The 22,436-nt window shown below is 42.1% G+C and overlaps 1 protein-coding gene across 1 annotated transcript in view; it reads right to left on the bottom strand.

The window, feature by feature from the left end:
- Positions 1-20,595, bottom strand: part of KCNT2 (potassium sodium-activated channel subfamily T member 2) — a 1,405,312-nt gene extending 1,384,717 nt beyond the window's left edge. The window contains exon 1 of the mRNA XM_044301880.1: positions 20,149-20,595. Coding sequence (XP_044157815.1) covers positions 20,149-20,282 — 134 coding nt within the window. The 5' untranslated portion in view covers positions 20,283-20,595. The remainder of the gene's footprint in view (positions 1-20,148) is intronic.
- Positions 20,596-22,436: the final 1,841 nt, after the last annotated feature.

Here is a 22,436-nt window from a genome sequence, read left to right on the forward strand (position 1 = left end):
AAACCATTGAAATTACTGTATATAATGGTTCTGGCCTAAATTCACGCACAGATGTGAACAAAATTAGAGACATTTGTCACAAATATATGTCACAAATATAAATAATTCTCTGACTAACTGTATATATAGTTGTGGACTAAATGAACGCACAGAAGTCACCCAAACTAGTGAAATTTGTCCCAAATAGAAATAAATCTATGCTGAATTTCTATGATGAAGCGGTGTGTATATCACTAGCAGGCACACTCTAGTGAATAAGCCCCTTATTAGAATTTCTGCTAAACACACTGCTTTCTGATGGTGTACTGTAGCTCTCACTGATGTAATATTTCTTTCTTTTGAAAGCTTTTTGGTACTGAACACAGCAATTTCCCAGCCCTGTCTCCTCCTGCAGACGCCAGTCCCTAATACTGCTGAATTTAACCCTTGTAAAAAAAAAAAAAAAGCTGCACTGCTGTCAAACACACACTTTTGTCCTGAAGAGGACTGTTTTGTCTTTCAAGAGATTTTTGGGAGTTCAATTGTTGTAATTTCAGCAAACAGCTATATGTCCCTGCCTACTGTTGGCTCTACCTGACGCTGAATGATCCGAGTGCGGGACGTCGGCTCCTATATAAACTAGTACCACGTGTCCCGGCCAGCCAACTAGTGTAAGGCTTATAGCTAACATGGCTATGGCGTTACACTGGAGGGAATTATTAACCTGAACGCTGATTGGATGCTTCAGGAGGCGCCAAACATGCATAGAAACATAGAATGTGTCGGCAGATAAGAACCATTTGGCCCATCTAGTCTGCCCAATATATCTGAATCCTATGAATAGTCCCTGGCCCTATCTTATATGAAGGATAGCCTTATGCCTATCCCATGCATGCTTAAACTCCTTCACTGTATTTGCAGCTACCACTTCTGCAGGAAGGCTATTCCATGCATCCACTACTCTCTCAGTAAAGTAATACTTCCTTATATTACTTTTAAACCTTTGCCCCTCTAATTGAAAACTGTGTCCTCTTGTGGTAGTTTTTCTTCTTTTAAATATGCTCTCCTCCTTTACCGAGTTGATTCCCTTTATGTATTTAAAAGTTTCTATCATATCCCCTCTGTCTCTTCTTTCTTCCAAGCTATACATATTAAGGTCCTTTAACCTTTCCTGGTAAGTTTTATCCTGCAATCCATGTACTAGTTTAGTAGCTCTTCTCTGAACTCTCTCTAGAGTATCTATATCCTTCTGGAGATATGGCCTCCAGTACTGCGCACAATACTCCAAGTGAGGTCTTACCAGTGTTCTGTACAGCGGCATAAGCACTTCACTCTTTCTACTGCTTATACCTCTCCCTATACATCCAAGCATTCTGCTGGCATTTCGTGCTGCTCTATTACATTGTCTTCTCACCTTTAAGTCTTCTGAAATAATTACTCCTAAATCCCTTTCCTCAGATACTGAGGTCAGGACTGTGTCAAATATTCTATATTCTGCCCTTGGGTTTTTACGCCCCAGGTGCATTATCTTGCACTTATCCACATTAAATTTCAGTTGCCAGAGTTCTGACCATTCTTCTAGTTTTCCTAAATCCTTTTCCATTTGGCGTTTCCCTCCAGGAACATCAACCCTGTTACATATCTTTGTGTCATCAGCAAAAAGACAAACCTTACCATCGAGGCCTTTTGCAATATCACTTATGAAGATATTAAACAAAATTGGTCCCAGTACAGATCCCTGTGGAACCCCACTGGTAACATGACCTTGTTTTGAATGTTCTCCATTGACTACAACCCTCTGTTGTCTGTCACTCAGCCACTGCCTAATCCACTCAACAATATGGGAGTCCATGCTCAATGACTGCAGTTTATTGATAAGTCTTCTGTGTGGGACAGTGTCAAAAGCCTTACTAAAATCTAGATATGCGATGTCTATTGCACCTCCACCGTCTATTATTATAGTCACCCAGTCAAAAAAATCTATAAGATTTGTTTGACATGATCTCCCTGAAGTAAACCCATGTTGTTTTTCATCTTGCAATCCATGGGATTTTCGATGTTCCACAATCCTATCCTTTAATAGGGTTTCCATTAATTTGCCTACTATTGATGTCAGACTCACTGGTCTATAGTTGCTCGATTCCTCCCTACTACCTTTCTTGTGAATAGGCACGACATTTGCCAATTTCCAATCTTCCGGGATGACTCCTGTTACTAATGATTGGTTAAATAAATCTGTTAACGGTTTTGCCAGCTCACCACTAAGCTCTTTTAATAATTTTGGGTGTATCTCATCAGGCCCCTGTGACTTATTTGTCTTCACTTTAGACAGCAAACTTAGAACATCTTCCTCTGTAAAGACACATGCATCAAACGATTTATTAGTCATCCTTTCTAGTGGAGGTCCTTCTTTTTCTTTTGTAAAAACTGAACAGAAGTATTCATTAAGGCAGTCGGCTAGCCTTTTATTCTCTTCTACATACCTTCCGTCCTTTGTTTTTAATTTAGTTATTCCTTGTTTTAATTTACTTTTTTCATTTATATATCTGAAGAATGTCTTATCCCCTTTTTTCATAGACTGAGCTAGTTTTTCTCCTGCCTGCGCTTTAGAAGTTCTTATAACTTGCTTGGCCTCTTTCTGCCTAATCTTGTAGATTTCCTTATCTTCATTGCTCTGTTTTTTTTTTATAATTACAAAATGCTAGCTTTTTATTTTTAATGATTTGGGCCACTTCTGCTGAGTACCACAGTGGTCTCTTCCTTTTTTTGCTTTTATTGACAAGTCTAATGCAATTTTCTGTTGCCTTCAATAATGCACCTTTTAAGTAGTCCCATTTCTCCTGGACTCCATGTAATCCGTTCCAGTCTGATAAGGACTCATTTATGACTAATTTCATTTTTGAAAAGTCTGTTTTTCTAAAATCTAAAACTTTTGTTTTTGTGTGGTGGGACTCTTTCACAGTTCTTATATTAAACCACACTGACTGGTGATCACTAGATCCCAAGGTTTCGCCTACAATGACATCATATACCGAATCCCCATTTGTGAATACCAAATCCAAAATGGCCTCCCTCCGGGTTGGCTCCTCAACCATTTGTTGTAGGGATAACCCCAGTAGGGAATTTAGAATATCTGTACTCCTGGTAGAACTTGCTATTTTGGTTTTCCAGTTTATATCTGGAAGATTGAAATCTCCCATGATGATAACTTCTCCTTTCATTGTCATTTTAGCTATTTCTTCAACTAGTAGATCATCTAGTTCTTTAACTTGACCAGGTGGTCTATATATCACACCTACACAAGTTACTGCATGATTAGCAAACTGCAACGTAACCCAAACTGACTCTATGTTGGCCTCACCAACTTGTATTAGGTTAGATTTAATGCTATCTTTCACATACAGGGCCACTCCTCCTCCTTTCTTGCCTTCTCTGTCTCTTCTGTATAAAGAGTACCCTGGTATGGTTATGTCCCAGTCATTTCTTTCATTAAACCATGTCTCCGTAACAGCCACTAAATCTACATTCTCAGATGCCATTATTGACCCAAGTTCATTGATTTTTTTTACCTAAACTGCGAGCATTTGTAGACAGGACTCTGAGCTTATCATTTCTTAACCTCTGTGCTTCTGACCTGTTCTGGCATTGTTTCGGGGGGCAATTGGACTCTTTTATTTTCACTCTTTTGCCCCCCCCCCCTTGCTAGTTTAAATACTCTTTCGCAAATTCTTGGAGTTGTTCACTAAGTACATTTGTTCCTTTGAGAGAAAGATGCAAACCATCTTTTTTGTACAGTTCCTTTCTATTCCAAGTAGAGCTATCATGAGAAACAAAGCCAAATCCTTGCTCTTGACACCATTTACCAAGCCATATGTTGAACTCCTTTATGCGCCTCTGCCTATCATTCTGAACATTATGCACAGGCAGAACTTCAGAAAATGAAATGGTGGATGCAAAATCCTGTACGTCATTACCAAGTGTGATAAAATATTTTTTCACCTCTGACACTTCATTGCAAGCCAGGTCATTTGTCCCTAGATGGACAAGAACATCCACATCCCCTTCCTGCTTTGCTTGCTTAACAATATTAATAATACGTCTTCTATCTCTTCTAGCAGTAGCCCCAGGGAGACATCTCACAAAACCATTTTCTTTAAGCTCCACACTTCTTATGATTGAATCACCCAGCAACAGCTGCTTCCTTTGAGACTTCACTTTATCTTTTTTGTCCTTGGCTGCAGTCTTGCATACATTAGACATAGGAGTCGATTGCTTCTCACCCTCTGTGCTTGAGTCCATATCCATGTTGTCCTTACATTCTGAGAGTGCTGAAAATGAATTATGGAGAACCACCGACTGTGGTGCAGGGTGGAGACTCGAGCAATGCGACGAGCACACGTGGTATTCTGCTGAGTACCGCCACGTGCTGAGCATAGCAATGCTCAAGCAGAACCAGTACTCAGCTGAGCATGCTCGCTCATCACTACCAGTAATTTAATGTCCAATACATTGTTAAACACAATGTAAAAGAGAGTGAACGTCATGGTTGGTGATACCTTGGGAATATTGTTTTTTTATTTCAAGTCTAAATGGTCTTCTATTTTAAAGGGAACCTGTCCTCCGATTATAGAGCGGAGGACATGGGTTGCTAGATGGCCGCTAGCACATCCGCAATACCCAGTCCCCATAGCTCTGTGTGCTTTTATTGTGTAAAAAAAACGATTTGATCCATATGCAAATTACCCTGAGATAAGCCCTGTACGTGAGACGAGTCAGGGACAGGACTCATCTCAGGTTCATTTGCATATGTATCAAATTGTTTTTTTTTTTACACAATAAAAGCACACAGAGCTATGGGGACTGGGTATTGCGGATGTGCTGGTGACCATCTAGCAACCCATGCCTTCCGCTCTATACACCAAAACCCAGTGACAGGTTCATTTTAACCCTCTCATTATTAGATAACTTCAAAATTCAGGCATCAAGGCATTTGACACAATTTTCACTTCACAATGACTATTGTGTTATGCAGGTAAATGTTCAGGAATACTTATGGTTTATTCAAACGACAAAAAAGTGAAATTTTCTTTTCATGACCATTATACTCTGGCCTGTAAAAAAGGCCAAATTAATAGCCTCATAGACTGACATGGTTCTGAAAATGGCAGTTAAAAAAAAATCTGCCACATCACTGTTGTGTGAATTTTTACAACATAAACACTGCATGTGCCTGCATTATTAGTGTATATAACAGATTTCTAGACAGTTTTCTTTCCTGGCTGGATCCACTGTTTCCCTAGGGTATAGTGAGACAGAGGAGTCTTTCCTCCGCATTGTAATGAAAGCTTATGCTGCCATTTTGCCCATGCATTTCCTTAGGCTGATGACTGTCAGATGAATGATCAGTTAGATAACATGTATCTCCTGTCTGTAGACGACTTGTCTTAGTTTTCATGTAAAGTCAACACAAGAAAATCACATATTTCTAGATTTAATCATTTTACTTGTTATTTTTTTACAAAGTTGAATGCATTTCTTATTTCAAATGTTATTACATAGGTTTTTTTAGGCAAGATATTTCAGATCTGTAGCATTCCTATAATACAATTCTTAGCTACCACCTTTGTAATGGTGTTCACAATGAATTTGGCAAAAAAATAAAATAAAATGCAAAACCTTGACATAAAAGACCGAAGAAATTTGGTACTTTACTAAAAGCCAAGGAGATATAGCGATCCATCAGTGTATGGAGACTACCTACAAACAACGCCCCATGGGTAAAATATGCCAATTACTGTAACATCATCAAGCAAAACAAGGGCAAAAAAATAAAAACTTATAGCAGCTGTCTATAGATGGGTGTCTGTTTTTTGGAGGGGTTCCTGGTTTAACTGGTATAATGTAGTTTTCTTCCATCTGGATTAAAGTTACTGTAATTTGTGTAACTTTGTTACACTGACGTAAAAGTAACCTTCGTAGTTTTTAGAGCTGTTTTAGTGTGTATGGATGTAGTCAAGTTAACACTCATGCTTTATGAGACGGGTTATCTAAACTACATGCATTATACAAACGCCTTCAGTAACTTTTCAATAGCTTCTGTCTCAAGAAATAAGAGCTTGAGTGCTAAACCTGCTACATCTGTATGTACTGGATGTAGCAGAGCTAAAAAGAATGGTTAATGTGTTAAATAAACTGTGTTAATTTAAATTTTTAAAGGGTTTAATTGGCCTTGTGTTATCATGGTTCCCTTTAGTTTTGCTACATCTGTATTTGTGTTTTTAGGTGAACACAGAAGAAGATCCTGAAGGGTAGAATAATTTACACCCTAATCCTTGTACAGGACGAGTGATTCCCTCTCTAGCAATCAGAGGAGACTACTGCTATCACATGCATTAATCTCTTCTGCCACGTGAGTAGAAGCGATGACTATGCCATAGTTCGACCCCATGCTGTCTAGAGGTTTGCTGGCAGCAGATTGCAATTACACAGCACGATCTGTCGCCAGCAAACAATGATTTTTAAGCATGCTTAAAAAAATTGAAGATTTTCCTAGCTTTCAGTGAAGGAAAATATAGATTTTATGAAAGACAGGAGACGAACATTATCCCTTCCTAATAACCCACCCATGTATTGCTACATATAATCTACTTCCATATGTTAGGAGGAGTTTCTAATTTCATCTTCAGGCTCTAAAAATTTGTCTTCATTGAGATTATTCCTTGGTTACCTTCAGTTCATTTTGTATCTACTTTATTTGTCTACAGAAAGAAGGGAGTCACATGATTGCAGAGGCCATTTATCACCTGGGATACCTTGCTATTGGCTACTGACTACACCTTGTTTGCATATTTATGTAAATTTATTTTTTCTGTAACACGTTTAACTATTCTGCTGCTGGGAGTAAAAGAAAGATTTATTAGCATAGTGTTTGTCTCCTGTCTTTCATAAAATCTATATTTTCCTTTACTGAAAGCTAGGATTTTTTTTTTCAAATCTTTATTTCAAGGCAGGATACTCCATTATGCATGTTTAAAGCTTATACTTCCAAAATATGCAATCAACAATAACAGTTTAAGTGAGACAACATAAGACTAGTATCAGTCAAATAACACCGTGGACACATGAGGGTCAGGCGGAAAGGTTCTGAAGACAGATTCAGAAGCCCAGTTGGCTGCCTTCAGAATATCAGTAAGAGAGCCTCCTGCCTGCATGACTTTATTGGACATAGCGCCCCTGGTGGAGTGGGCTTTAAAGATGAAAGTATCAATTCCAGCTAGGGACATAGTCTGATATCCATCGGGCTTGCAGTAGGAAATAAGGAGTTGTGAACATGAAGGATTTCTAAGGGGAAGAGATCTCTCTTCATAGGATTGTAAGCAGTGAACAACACACAATATGTCTTGTTGAGGAAATATTGGGTAGAGCACTTAAGAAATATTGGTCTTAGTGCAACAGACGATATAGAACTTTACTCCCTGAGGTAAGTATTGTCTGTTAGCAATATCTAGGGCACGAACATCTGAAACTCACTTAGGAGAAATTAGGCATAGAAGCCTAGCGAGTTTGAATGATAAACATTTTTGGTATAGAGAATCATTATTCTCCCAGGAATTAAATAGATTTAGCACAAGACTGACATCCCATGTGGATTGACATCTAGGAAAAGGAGGTCTATGGAATCAAATTCCTTTCATCAGTTTAGAGACCAAGGAGTGTTTGCCCACAGGTACAGATTGAATGGGAGAATGATGGAAAGAGATAGCCTTGCCATTCCAGGCCTGGATATGTTGTAGCCACCACAGGAGTTCTTCCTTGGTGTCTGGGGTTAAGGTTATTTCATCTGAATACATTAAACCTTCTTGTAAGTGGCGAGTCTTCAGACGTTGAAGAGCCCTGTAGTGGAGTAGTGCAGGAAATATGGCTTTGATTAAAGCTGACAATAGGCCCACTACCCGAGCAATAGCTCACAGAGATAGTAGTTTCTTGTTGAGTGGAGATCGGATTTCTCTCCGGATGGTCTTCAACTTCCTAGATGGAAGTCTTAGGATAGCTGATTGAGTGTCGATCAGGAAACCCAAAAATTCTATCGCTTTTGAGGGATTCAAAATAGATTTTTCGTGATTTATAAGAAAACCCAGGTTCGTCAGGAGAGATAGAGTCCATTGAATATGGAGTAGAATCAATGACCGAGACTGAGCCATGATGAGAATGTCATCTAGGTAAATAATTAGACAAACACCTTGGGATCTGAGCATGGCAACCACTGGTTTTAAATAGCTTTGTAAAGCACCAGGGGGCTGAAGAGAGACCAAATGGTAGACTTGAGAATTGGAATTTCTGACCTTCCCATATGAATTCGAGGTAAGGCTGGGATAGTGGGTGCATAGGCATCTTTCAGGTCTACCTTGGCAAGCAAATCGTGTTGTATTAGTAGGTCTCTCAATAGATGAATGCCCTCCATTTTAAAGTGGCGATAGAAAACATAATCTTTGAGAGTTTTTAGGTTGATGACTGGTCTGTGACCACCGTCTCTTTTTGACCAGGAAAATATTGCTCAGATAACCCTGGGATTGCCAAGGGATTTGTGTAATTGTATCTTTGGAACTCAGTTCCTTTATTTCCAATCTTACTAGATCTCGGTCTATTTTTGAGAAAAATATAGGATCTGGTCTCTGAGTTTGTACTGGTGGACATATGAATTCATTTTGATAATCCACCACAGTGTTTAGAATCCATGAGTCTGCGATTATCGTAGCCCAAACGTGGATAAAATGAGCAATTCGTCCTCCCAAGGGAAGATGGGAAGAAACTGAAAGAAGAAACTTGCTAACCTGTAGCAGGTCTGGACCTTGAGAAGCCCCTCTGTCCTCTTGCCCTCCATGGGCCTCCTCTGGTAGGGAAGAACAGAGTTGTTGTATAGGAGGCAGATGGGATAGGGAATCTATCTATACTGGGAGGGCCATGGTAATATTGACCTCCTTGGGACTGGCGGCTGGGAAACCGGCCTCTTTGTTTTCCAGCCCTGCCAAAAACACGTCCTTGAAATACACATTTCAAAGACATCTGAGCCTTTTCTAAAGACGAAAACAGCCCGCATATTTGTTAATTTCTTTAACAAAGCTATCTCCAAAGAGAGAGCCATCTGATGGGGGGGGGGGGGGGAATCTCAGAAGTGGCCAGGTGGATCAATTGTGGGTCTAGGCGCATGAGGATTGACCTCTTCCTTTCAGCACAAATGGATGCATTGGCATTCCCTAGCAGAAAAATTGCCCTTTGGGCCCATCCTTTAAGTGTTGGGAGATCAATAGATTCACCCGTGTTAGAGGCGGTTTTAGATTTTTGTTAACGGGCCTGTCACATCAAGGAGTCTATCTTGTTTGATTTTAAATGAATGATCCACCCCTGACTTTGAAAGAAATTTCACTAACGTTGGGTCCAACTCTGGGGTGTCTGTTATCTTTTTGCCCACAGGTACAGATTGAATGCGAGAATGATGGAAAGAGATAGCCTTGCCAATCCAGGCCTGGATATGTTGTAACCACCACAAGATAACAGGGGTGTCTGTTATCTTTTGTGGAAGAGTGGACTGGGGCATTTGGAACATAATTTGTTCCTTGCCATTCTGTCCAACAGCTTTTTTAGCCACAAGGATAAAAATTTGGATACTTGTGGATGGGGGACCCATTCCCCAGATCTGTGATGCTTTATCATCCTGGGGTCGAAAAAAGGTGTACCAGAACCATCCAAAAGTACAGCGTTCTCAGACCCTTCTTCCAAAAAGTCGTCTCCATCAGTCTCTAGGTCCAAACCATCTGAATCAGTGTCAGAGGAGTCTAGAGCAGGGTTGAAAGAATCAGGCTTGACCCTGAAAGCCTTATTAGCCCGCTTTACGTGTACCTCCTCAGGGGCAGAAGCAGGGGCGTAGCTAGAAATGACTGGGACCCATAGCAAAAAAATGTTATGGGCCCCCCCTTTAAATAATGCAGCTGTGCCTGCCAGGCTTGAGCAGGTATATGTGTGAATATGGATTAGGGAAGATACTGAGATCTGGCTGTACCTCACTGTGAGGTACAGCCGGATCTCAGCATCTTCCCTATTCACACATATACCTGCTGAAGCCTGGCAGGCGCAGCTGCATTATTTAATAGTGTGGTGTGGTAATGGTTGGCAAAGAAACAGCCACCTAGGCTACTTTCACATCCCGCCGGATCCGCTGATTTTGATGTGACTGAAAGCATTTGTGATGCGGATCCGTCTCACAAATGCATTGCAAGAACGGATCTGTCTTGTATTTATTTTCACATTTTTACCGGTCTGCGCATTCGCAGGCCGGAAGGACAGATCCAACACTAATACATTCCTATGGGGAAAAATGCCGGATCCGTCCTTGTGGGCCCTTGGGCAATAAAGTCTCAGTGGGCCCCCTTACATAGTGATAACTCTCTGAGTATAGATAATGTAGTAGATATCACTTGCAACCCTATGTAACAACACAGATAACACAGTACTGAGTACACAAAATGTAGGTGTTACCTGAAGTCCTATGTAAAACTACAGATAACACTAGAGCTGATAATGTGGTAGTGTTACCTGCAGTCCTATGTAAAACCACAGATAACACTAGTGTAGATCGTGTGGTAGCGTTACCTACGTCCTTAATGTGTCTCCCTGTGCCTCTCCCATGGGACTCCATGCTAGCGGTGCTGCCTCCTCTTCTTTCTCTTGCCCTGCACAGAACGTCCTGATGCAGCTGCGTCAAGACATAGGAACACTGTGGGCATGGTGATGGTGACACACACAGGGAGAGACACACAGACACACACAGGGACAGGGACACGCACAGGGACAGACACATACATATGGACAGACACTTATACGATGGTGAGATCGTCACAGCACCTGTTGTGTATGGGGCAGGCTCACCACCGCAGTCTGCTCCATACATTGTCTCAGCACCGCATAAGCTGCACAACACTGCCTGCATGGTCCGGCTTATCATAAGCTGGGCCATGCAGGCAGCCGCCTGAGACAGTGGTGAAAACCCAGTGACAGCTCAGGCTTCTTTCACATCACCATTCAGCCTTTCCGTTCTCCTGCTCCATTTAGGACCAGGAGAACGGAAAGGACGAATTCGGCACATAATTGAGCCGAACCGATCCTAAGGACCCCGTGGACTATAATGGGGTCTGTTAGGTATTCCCTCAGAAGAAGATTTTTGAAGCGGAGACAAAAGTCTTGCATGCACTACTTTTGTTTCTGCTCCAAAATCATCTTCTGAGCAGAAACCTAACAGACTTTATTATAGTCTATGGGGTCCGTAGGCTCCGTTATGAGCAGGAGAACGGGATGGCTGAACGGTGATGTGAAAGAAGCCTCATATTGATCCTTTCTATACGGGCCCCCTTCTTCTCTCTCTGTACAGGGAACACTGACAACTGTTGCGGTCCGCATCTTTTGCAAAATTGTGGCACGGAGGCAGACCCAGAATTGCGGTTGTGTGACTGGACCCTAAAGGTGGGTCATCAGCGATACTTGGTGGTGACAGCAGCGCTGAGTGACAGTAATTACTGACAACACCTACTAAGGACACGCTCTAAAGATTTAGCATGGACAAGTACTACTTCTCCATGCTAAATCTTACAGCGTGTCCGAATTATAAGTAAATGGGACATCATGGGAGGGGAGTGGTGCTGGCTGAGACTCACTATTTGGCTAATGGAAAAAGCTTAGTCACTGTGACATGGATGAGCCTCAAGGGGTTAAAATTAAACAACTGGACAAAAGAAGGAAAAAAAATAAGGACCTTACTAGCTTACTAGTTTGAAGACAGGCCAGCAGCAAGCAGGACAGGAAGCAACTCTGCAGTGATGGTAGAAAGGCAGGAGTAGCCACACTGAGTGGTCACCCTCTGGTGATCACAGAAGAACGTGGGGCATGTCAGGAGCACGGAGGACTGCAGAAGGAGGAGGCAATGATCGGGCTATTTTCCTGGGACCCGGCCACTCCTACAAGTCTCACAGAAGGCTGAGGCTCCCGAGCTCTTTTCCCTGGCTGTGTGAGGAGGCGTAGAAGGAAATAATCTTTCCTGCCATGTGGTGCTGGTGCCTGGCTCCGCCTCCGGGTGACATCACCACAGGTCCTCCACTCACAGTCTTTAGTATCCCCTCCGTGCTCCGCCTTCACACTAAACTCCGCCCCTCTTGTAATTGATCGCATGACTGACATCCTCGCAGGTCCTTCACACTAGTCTACAGCAGACCAGCTCACAGAGTGGCCAACCCACAGGTACGCCCCCGTTCCGGCCCCCTCTCCACCACCTACCTCATCTTCTGCTTGTGCGGCAGTGCGCCCCGGGCCCCCACCTGCTCCAGTCCTGACCTGACAGTGACTACTCCCCTCAGCCAGGCCCAAGCCGCGGACCGCCCAAGCCCCGCCCACTACACTGGACAGGCGGTGGGCCTGGCTGCCTCTCTGTGTTCATATTTCTATGGAACGAGAATAATGCACATAAATAATAGAAATAACCAATTAATGAACAAGATAATTAATAATTATTAGTGAAATAAAGAAGTAATATTGGAATAATAGTGAAATAATAATAAAATAAATTAATTAAATGAACAGATTTCTGAGGGAGAACTCTAGTCTCCCACACACTATTGTAATCATCAGTAATGGCTGTTCAAACCATTGAGCCACAACCACAGCTAGCAGACATGGGGAGAGAAGAGATAAATAAAGCTAGGCAAAGACAAACACTGAATAAGGATACTTTAGGCGTCTGAACACTAGAGGGTGCCAGAGGATGGTTGACTAGGCTAGTCAGAGCAGGGAATAAGTGCAATTTGAAGAGACCTGGACACCGGCTGACTGAAAACAAAGTCTGAGGTGACTAAAAAGCACGCGTAGCTGTAACACCAGCTCGGCAATGTTACCAGAGATCGTGAGGTAAGTGTGACGGTAACGTACACTACACACAGGGGGGAGGATCGTGACCACTGCGCTCCACCCTCACCCCCGGCCCTGCCTACTTGCCTCGCATGTCCTAATGACAGGGGACAACAAGACAGCAGTCCCTAACTTAGGATACAGGCTGGGAAGACAGACAAGACAAATAACGGAACATGAATGAGCAGAGAATAGTCAGGAAAATCCAAGGACAAATACCAAGAGAGAAACGAAGTACAACAGGAGTCCGCAAAGAATCGTCAGGTGGAAGCCGGGGTAAGGATACCAGGAGAGATGCGCAGTACAGAAGGAGCAGGAACAGGATCAGGTGAGTATTCAGTAGTCCAACAAATATCCAGGAACCTAGAATTAACAGGCAACCTGTGGCCAGCAGGCTGCCTGAATTTCTAGTGGGGTCTGAGGGTCATGTGACGCGGCCAGCGTCACATGACCGACCGACAGACAAGTCGAGCACCGAGTGATCAGCTCGGTGCTCAAGGCAGACCTAAGAGCAGGACGCCTCCCATCTAGCAAAGCTGCCCTGGGAACTAGGCCAAATACAGATCCTCTCTCCCGAAGCTAAGCAGCAGGTCTGTGGCTGATGGGAGACTGAGTGTGCCTTTGGCGCCCTGTGACAGTAAGTAAGCAGTAGCGGTGAAAGGATGCTAAAAATTGAAAAACTGCCCAGTTGGGTAGTACAGAAGTACTACAAGTACCAACAACATATTATATATATATATATATATACAGTACAGACCAAAAGTTTGGACATACCTTTGGACTATGAAAATTGTAGATTCACACTGAAGGCATCAAAACTATGAATTAACACATGTGGAATTGTATACTAACAAAAAAGTATGAAACAACAGAAAATATGTCATATTCTAGGTTCTTCAAAGTAACCACCTTTTGCTTTGATTACTGCTTTGCGCACTCTTGGCATTCTCTTGATGAGCTTCAAGAAGTAGTCACCTGAAATGGTTTTCACTTCACAGGTGTGCCCTGTCAGGTTTAATAAGTGGGATTTCTTGCCTTATATATGGGGTTGGGACCATCAGTTGTGTTGTGGAGAAGTCAGGTGGATACACAGCTGATAGTCCTACTGAATAGACTGTTAGAATTTGTATTATGGCAAGAAAAAAGCAGCTAAGTAAAGAAAAACGAGTGGCCATCATTACTTTAAGAAATGAAGGTCAGTGAGTCTGAAAAATATGGTAAACTTTGAAAGTGTCCCCAAGTGCAGTCACAAAAACCATCAAGCACTACAAAGAAACTGGCTCACATGCGGACCGCCCCAGGAAAGGAAGACCAAGAGTCACCTCTGCTGGGGAGGATAAGTTCATCCGAGTTACCAGCCTCAGAAATCGCAGAATCGCAGGTTAACAGCAGCTCAGATTAGAGACCAGGTCAATGCCACACAGAGTTCTAGCAGCAGACACAGCTCTAGAACAACTGTTAAGAGGAGACTGTGTGATACAGGTCTTCATGGTAGAATATCTTCTAGGAAACCACTGCTAAGGACAGGCAACAAGCAGAAGAGACTTGTTTGGGCTAAAGAACACAAGGAATGGACATTAGACCAGTGGAAATCTGTGCTTTGGTCTGATGAGTCCAAATTTGAGATCTTTGGTTCCAACCACCGTGTCTTTGTGTGACGCAGAAAAGGTAAACGGATGGACTCTACATGCCTGGTTCACACCATGAAGCATGGAGGAGGAGGTGTGATGGTGCTTTGCTGGTGACACTGTTGGGTATTTTTTCAAAATTGAAGGCATACTGAACCAGCATGGCTACCACAGCATCTTGCAGCGGCATGCTATTCCATCCGGTTTGCGTTTAGTTGGACCATCATTTATTTTTCAACAGGACAATGACCCCAAACACACCTCCAGGCTGTGTAAGGGCTATTTGACCATGAAGGAGAGTGATGGGGTGCTGCGCCAGATGACCTGGCCTCCACAGTCACTGGACCTGAACCCAATCGAGATGGTTTGGGGTGAGCTGGACCGCAGAGTGGAACTCCTTCAAGACTGTTGGAAGACCATTTCAGATGACTACCTCTTGAAGCTCATCAATGCCAAGAGTGTGCAAAGCAGTAATCAAAGCAAAATGTTGCTACTTTGAAGAACCTAGAATATGACATATTTTCAGTTGTTTCACACTTTTTAGTTATGTATACAATTCCACATGTGTTAATTCATAGTTTTTGATGCCTTCAGTGTGAATCTACAATTTTCATAGTCATGAAAATAAAGAAAACTGAATGAGAAGGTGTGTCCAAACTTTTGGTCTGTAGTTGTATATAGTTATTTTTACAAGGAACCAAGCAGAAATGACCCTGTGAGTGCAGTGCAATATTCACCTTCACAAAGCTCTGTGAATGGGAGACAATAAAAAATGAAAACGTTTGAAGATTTTGAAGAATTAGATGAACTGGAAAATGTCAACACTAGGAAAAAATTGGGATTTTGCTTGATATAATCATGTATCTCCCAGTGTAGCACTTACAGAGAACAAAGGAAGTACAGAAAAGTTTATAGTCCATTTGTTCCTACTTGATAACATCTCTACAATTTTAATTAGATTTTATTGAACCTATGGTCCAAGCACTGACCAGACTGCTACAACAGACACCACAATTTCACACATCAAGGAATAATTCTGCTACAAGATTCTTCTAACCTTTACAGTAAATTACACTTCACCCTAATACAATAATACAGAACTTTTATGAAGGATGAGTGGACTTAAAAATTAAAACTGAATCTTAAATTCCATATTATAAATATAATAGGATACATTCACAGGAAAACACAGAACCATTACAATTATGTTTTGTACTGAAATGGTGCATGCTTTTCTGCATGATCCTGAAACTTAAGGCAGGTATACGCCGCACAATCTGCTGCCCAGAAACAATGATCGGTGGGGTGGTGCCTGCACGATCAATAGGATCACTCAATGAATGAACATTTTGCTCATTCATCGGGTGATCGGTGGCACATTTAGATGAGCAGATTGTTGGGAATGAGCGTTGGCAGTACTGGCCATTCCCGATAATCTTACCGAACATTGGGCAATCTAAATCCACAGTTACTGGATTTTAGCAAATGTTGAATTCCTTCTGATACTATCCAGTTTTGTCTCACAGACAGCTATTGTGTTGGGATGGAGAGGTGGTACTCTTATGCAATGGGTGGACCTTCTGGTCTTATAGCAGACAGCTGCCTTACATCCAGACATGTTTTAGGGAAAGAAGAGGGTAAATGATTGATTTCCTGGGACACACAGAAAAAAATTGTTTTCTGTATCTCTCATAATTTATTTCTTAGGCCTCATGCACACGACCGTTGTTTCATTCCATGTCCATTGTTCCGTTTTTCGTGATTTTCTGTGGACCCATTTACTTTCAATGGGTCCGTTGAAAACTCGGCTAATGCACCGTTTGTCATCCGCGTCCGTGATCCGGGGTTCCAGTCCGTCAAAAAACATATAACCTGCCCTATTTTTATCCCAGAAAACGGTTTGCGGACCTATTCAGGTCAATAGGACCGTGAAAAACCACGGAGGCACGCAAGATTGTTATCCGCGTCCGGGTCCATTTTTTTTCCCTATCATTTGCATGGCAAACTTGACTTGGACTTTTTTTTACTTTCCTTCATGTCTGGTGATCCTCCAAAAATAAAGGAAGACACACGGAAATAAAAAACGGAAACGGATCACGGAACAACGGAACCCCATTTTGCGGAACGGAACACAACAACTGTCGTGTGCATGAGGCCTTAAAGGGATTCTATCACCTAGATTTTAGTGACAGAGCTTTTAACATCATCACATCAGTCTGCTCGTTTTGTATTCAAATATACTAGTATTACTACCCTAAGGCCTCTTTCACACGGGCGAGTATTCCGCGTAGATGCGATGCGTGAGTTTAACGCATTGCACCCACACTGAATCCCGACCCGTTCATTTCTATGAGGCTGTTCACATGAGCAGTGATTTTCGCGCATCACTTGTGCGTTGCGGGAAAATCGCAGCATGCTCTATACTGTGCGTTTTTCACGTAACGCAGGCCCCATAGAAATTAATGGGGTTGCGTGAAAATCGCAAGCATCCGCAAGCAAGTGCGGATGCGGTGCAATTTTCATGCACGGTTGCTAGGAGACGATCGGGATGGAGACCCAATCATTATTATTTTCCCTTATAACATGTTTATAAGGGAAAATAATAGCATTCTGAATACAGAATGCATAGTAAAATAGCGCTGGAGGGGTTAAAAATTTAAAAAAGAATTTAACTCATCTTAATCCACTTGATCGCGCAGCCGGCATCTGCTTCTGTCTTCATCTTAGCTGTGTGCAGTTCATCTATATAGCTTTATGAGGGCTTGTTTTTTATGGGACAAGTTGTAGTTTTTAATGGCGCCATTTTGGGGTACACATAACTTTCTGAATAACTTTTATTAACTCTTTCTGGGAGGGAGATGGCAAAAATAGCAATACTGCCACTGCGTTTTTACATTATAAATTTTACGGTGTTCATTTTTCGCTACAAATAACAATATCTTTATTCTCTGGGTCAGTACAATTACAGTGATATTAAATACTTATATTTTTTGTTTATGTTGTACTACTTTTTTTTGCAATAAAACCCCTTCTATTAACCCCCAAAAATATTTTGCATTGCCACTTCACAAGACCCATAACTTTTTTTTTTTTTTTTTTTCTATAGAGTTGTGTGAGGGCTTGATTTTTGAGGTACGACTTGTATTTTTCATTGGTATCATTTTGGAGTAAATGCTGCTTTTTGATCGCTTGTTATTACGTTTCTTTTCGTTGGAAACTAAGAATAAATTAGAAATTCATTTATTTTTTTTTTTTTTTTTTACGGCGTTCACCATAAGGGATAATTTATGTAAATTTATGTAGTCTGGGTTGTTACTGGTATAATGCAATACCAAACATATGGGGGATATTATCTTTTTGCAATTTTTTTTCATTGAAAAGTGTATTTTCAATGGAAAAAAAGCATATTTTTTATTTTATGGAATTTTTTATATTTAATAAATGTTTTTTATTTTTTTTACTACTTTATAGTCCCACAAAGGGGACTATAATATACAGTATTTTGATTGCTTTTAAAATGTAATGCATTATCTCTATAATGCATTACATTTCAATAGCAATGCTATTCAAACATTGTCCAGCAGGCTGCGCCAGAGAGGCACAGCCTGCTGGAGATAACTGAAGACAGGCTCGGGGCCCTGATCGGAAGCAAGGTAAGCTTCCCAACACATCAGCACCCCGCAATCACATTTTCGGGGTGCTGATTGGGAGACAGAGGGAGTCCGCTCCCTCTGTCACCACTTTACATGCAGCGGGCGCCATTGTGCCCGGCATGTAAAGGGTTAAACAGACCGTATCTGCACTCCTGCCAGTCTGGGCTGTTAGAGCAGGGCCCTGACTCTCATGTGAGAGCCGGGTCTGCGCTCCCCGCTGCACGGGGGAGCCGTGCAGCGCTTAGACTGGGCCGCCATAAAAACGTTGCGGCCCAGCCTAAGGCCCCTTAGTGACCACCGTAAAAAGGCGTATGTGTGGTCACTAAGGGGTTAATATGGTAATTACCTGAGTAAGGAGCCCAAGGGGCTGTCCCTCTTACCATTGGAGCCCAGACGCGCCCCTTCTCCTGGAGCCCAGCCCTGCCCCACTGCTAATTTATTCACTACTCATTGCTGGCTGGCGCTATTGCATTACGTCTTGTGAGGCCGATTCCAGGAGCTGACATGTGTATCCACGGAATGCGTTCGCTGAGCCATAAGCTTGCGCATGCGCAGTGGATACACATGTCAGCACCTGGAATCGGCCTCACAGGACGCACTGCACATGCGCCAGCCGGCAATGAGGAGCGAATAAATTAGCAGTGGGGCGGTGCTGAGCTCTAGGAGAAGGGGTGCGTCTGGGCTCCAACAGACAGCCCCTTGGGCTCCTTACTCAGGTAATTACCATATAAATTAAAGCGATTTTCTAAACAAATGACAACACTTAGGGTAGTAATACTAGTATGTTTGAATACAAAATGAGCGGACTGATGTGATGATGTTAAAAGCTCTGTCACTAAAATCCAGGTGACAGAATCCCTTTAAGTCTGTTGTATATAGCATTACCTTGTTTGGCAAATTGCATTATATTAGCTCTATTGTTTGAGAACACCAGATGGACAAGCTTTTTCCTACCACACCAATAAATCATCCTTGGGTAATATGTTGCTTATTTAATGGTTGTCCTTACTTGTTCCACTTTTAGACTAGGTTCTAACCACTACATAGCGAGAGCACCCCACAAGACCTGCCATTTTGGAGATGCTCTGACTGTCCTCCAACCATCACAATTTGGCTCTTATAAAGTGTCTTAAAGCTTTACGCTTACCCATTTTCCTGCTTCCAACACATCAACTTCCAAAGCTTTTATATGAAACATTTCATTTGTCACCAGTTATTTATAGCACTGTAGATCCTGTCAGAAACGTGTGATATTTCTGTGTTAAGATCAACTTTTAGACAGATCCGTATCTGTTTTATCACATTGCAACAACTTATTAAGATATTCTTTTGCAAAGGAGTTTATTAATCTAGGGAATATGAGTTAATACAATATTTATAGGCACAACAGGGGAGATGTGATGCCATAAGGGATAATTCTTTTCCTCCAGGCATTCTGAACAAGCTTCAGTCCAAACCTTACAATCAGCAGAAAACACCATCCATAAAGAATGCTCCTGCTTTGAGTACATAGCCTATTACAGAAGTTTTCATATAATGAGCGGATGATGCGTCTTTCTCAGCTAGTTTTTGGTTGTCAGCTGAATAACTGAGCCTTTGTCTTCACAATAGAATACATTTAATGACCTGATTAAGCAGAAACCTGATTTTACCATTAAGAAATATGACATAATATAATAATCTAAACAATTTTGTTATGTTTGTATTATCATTCAACGCAACACAAAATGCAAAAGTGCAGCATAACACAAAACAAGTCTATCTTTCTTTTTTTTTCTATCTGTTTTATGCTAGTGATAACTAAATCTCTAAACAGTCATAAAGCATCAGCACAAAATAGCAATCCTTCCTATTGGTAGTATCATTGTAGACTCACTGACAAATGTAAGCTGCTTTAGTGGACATAGGATAAATAAGACAAGTAATGCTTTGCCCTTTACCTTTGTCCTGTTTCAGACAATGATGATTCAAGTCCTGGAAAAGGCACAAAAGTGGCGCTACATGGCACTAATCGAGGAGACATCTTCTTCTGATCAGCAAACTGTTGCAATGATTCTAGTTTGCTTATAGCCATGACTCTTCTCTTAACCTGTCTGTATCAGTTGTCTTTAATGCTGGGCTACCCATGTCTAGATTTCCATGTAAACTAGAAATTGTCTCTTATGATATAGGATCCTATTCGATGTGTTCATTGCTGGCTGGGCTCACTCCATCTCGCCTACTTACCAGGCTCACAGGGAACAGGAAGAGCCATGTTCTGCTTAACACGATTACATTACAAATCCCTGTAACATTCATTAATATGAAGCAGACTGCCACATTGTCTCATTATAGTGATTTTTCTTACTGAAGATGCTCTTGTTCCACTTACAACCCTACTTGGTTTATCACATTTATTTCACTGCTAAAATGGGTTTACATATATAAGGAATCCTTCACAAACGAAATAACATTATTATATAAAAAAAATTACATTTTGTGTATGTATTCTTTCTGTTGTTTTTGCATCCCATACAGTGCCTTAAAAAAAGTATTCATAACTAGGGATGAGCGAACTCGAACTGTATAGTTCGGGTTCGTACCGAATTTTGGGGTGTCCGTGACACGGACCCGAACCCGGACATTTTCGTAAAAGTTCGGGTTCGGTGTTCGTCGCTTTCTTGGCGCTTTTTGACGCTTTCTTGGCGCTTTTTGAAAGGCTGCAAAGCAGCCAATCAACAAGCGTCATACTACTTGCCCCAAGAGGCCGTCACAGCCATGCCTACTATTGGCATGGCTGTGATTGGCCAGAGCACCATGTGAACCAGCCTTTATTTAAGCTGGAGTCACATAGCGCCGCCCGTCACTCTGCTCTGATCAGCGTAGGGAGAGGTTGCGGCTGCGACAGTAGGGCGAGATTAGGCAGATTAACTCCTCCAAAGGACTTGATTAATCGATCGATCTGCAGCTGTGCATCATTGAGCTGCTGAAATTCAAATGCTCACTGTTTTTAGGCTGCCCAGACCGTTTGTCAGTCACTTTTTTCTGGGGTGATCGGCGGCCATTTTGTGTCTTGTGGTGCGCCAGCACAAGCTGCGACCAAGTGCATTTAACCCTCAATGGTGTGGTTGTTTTTTGGCTAAAGCCTACATCAGGGTGAAGCTCTTACACCAAGTGCATTTAACCAGCAATAGTCTGTTTATTTTTTGGCCATATACTACATCAGGGGCAAGCTGCGCCTGTCACCAAGTGCATTTAACCCTCAATGGTGTGGTTGTTTTTTGGCTAAAGCCTACATCAGGGTGAAGCTCTCACACCAAGTGCATTTAACCAGCAATAGTCTGTTTATTTTTTGGCCATATACTACATCAGGGGCAAGCTGCGCCCGTCACCAAGTGCATTTAACCCTCAGTAGTGTGGTTGGTCAAGCTGTCACACCAAGTGCATTTAACCAGCAATAGTCTGTTCATTTTTTGGCCATATACTACATCAGGGGCAAGCTGCGCCCGTCACCAAGTGCATTTAACCCTCAGTAGTGTGGTTGGTCAAGCTGTCACACCAAGTGCATTTAACCAGCAATAGTCTGTTCATTTTTTGGCCATATACTACATCAGGGGCAAGCTGCGCCCGTCACCAAGTGCATTTAACCCTCAGTAGTGTGGTTGGTCAAGCTGTCACACCAAGTGCATTTAACCAGCAATAGTCTGTTCATTTTTTGGCCATATACTACATCAGGGGCAAGCTGCGCCTGTCACCAAGTGCATTTAACCCTCAATGGTGTGGTTGTTTTTTGGCTAAAACCTAAATCAGGGTGAAGCTGTCACACCAAGTGCATTTAACCAGCAATAGTCTGTTTATTTTTTGGCCATATACTACATCAGGGGCAAGCTGCGCCCGTCACCAAGTGCATTTAACCCTCAGTAGTGTGGTTGGTCAAGCTGTCACACCAAGTGCATTTAACCAGCAATAGTCTGTTCATTTTTTGGCCATATACTACATCAGGGGCAAGCTGCGCCCGTCACCAAGTGCATTTAACCCTCAGTAGTGTGGTTGGTCAAGCTGTCACACCAAGTGCATTTAACCAGCAATAGTCTGTTCATTTTTTGGCCATATACTACATCAGGGGCAAGCTGCGCCTGTCACCAAGTGCATTTAACCCTCAGTAGTGTGGTTGGTCAAGCTGTCACACCAAGTGCATTTAACCAGCAATAGTGTGGTTATTTTTTGGCCATATCCCAGTCTAATTCTG

Source organism: Bufo gargarizans, chromosome 7 (genome assembly GCF_014858855.1).
Source record: "Bufo gargarizans isolate SCDJY-AF-19 chromosome 7, ASM1485885v1, whole genome shotgun sequence".
NCBI classification, from domain to species: Eukaryota; Metazoa; Chordata; class Amphibia; order Anura; family Bufonidae; genus Bufo; species Bufo gargarizans.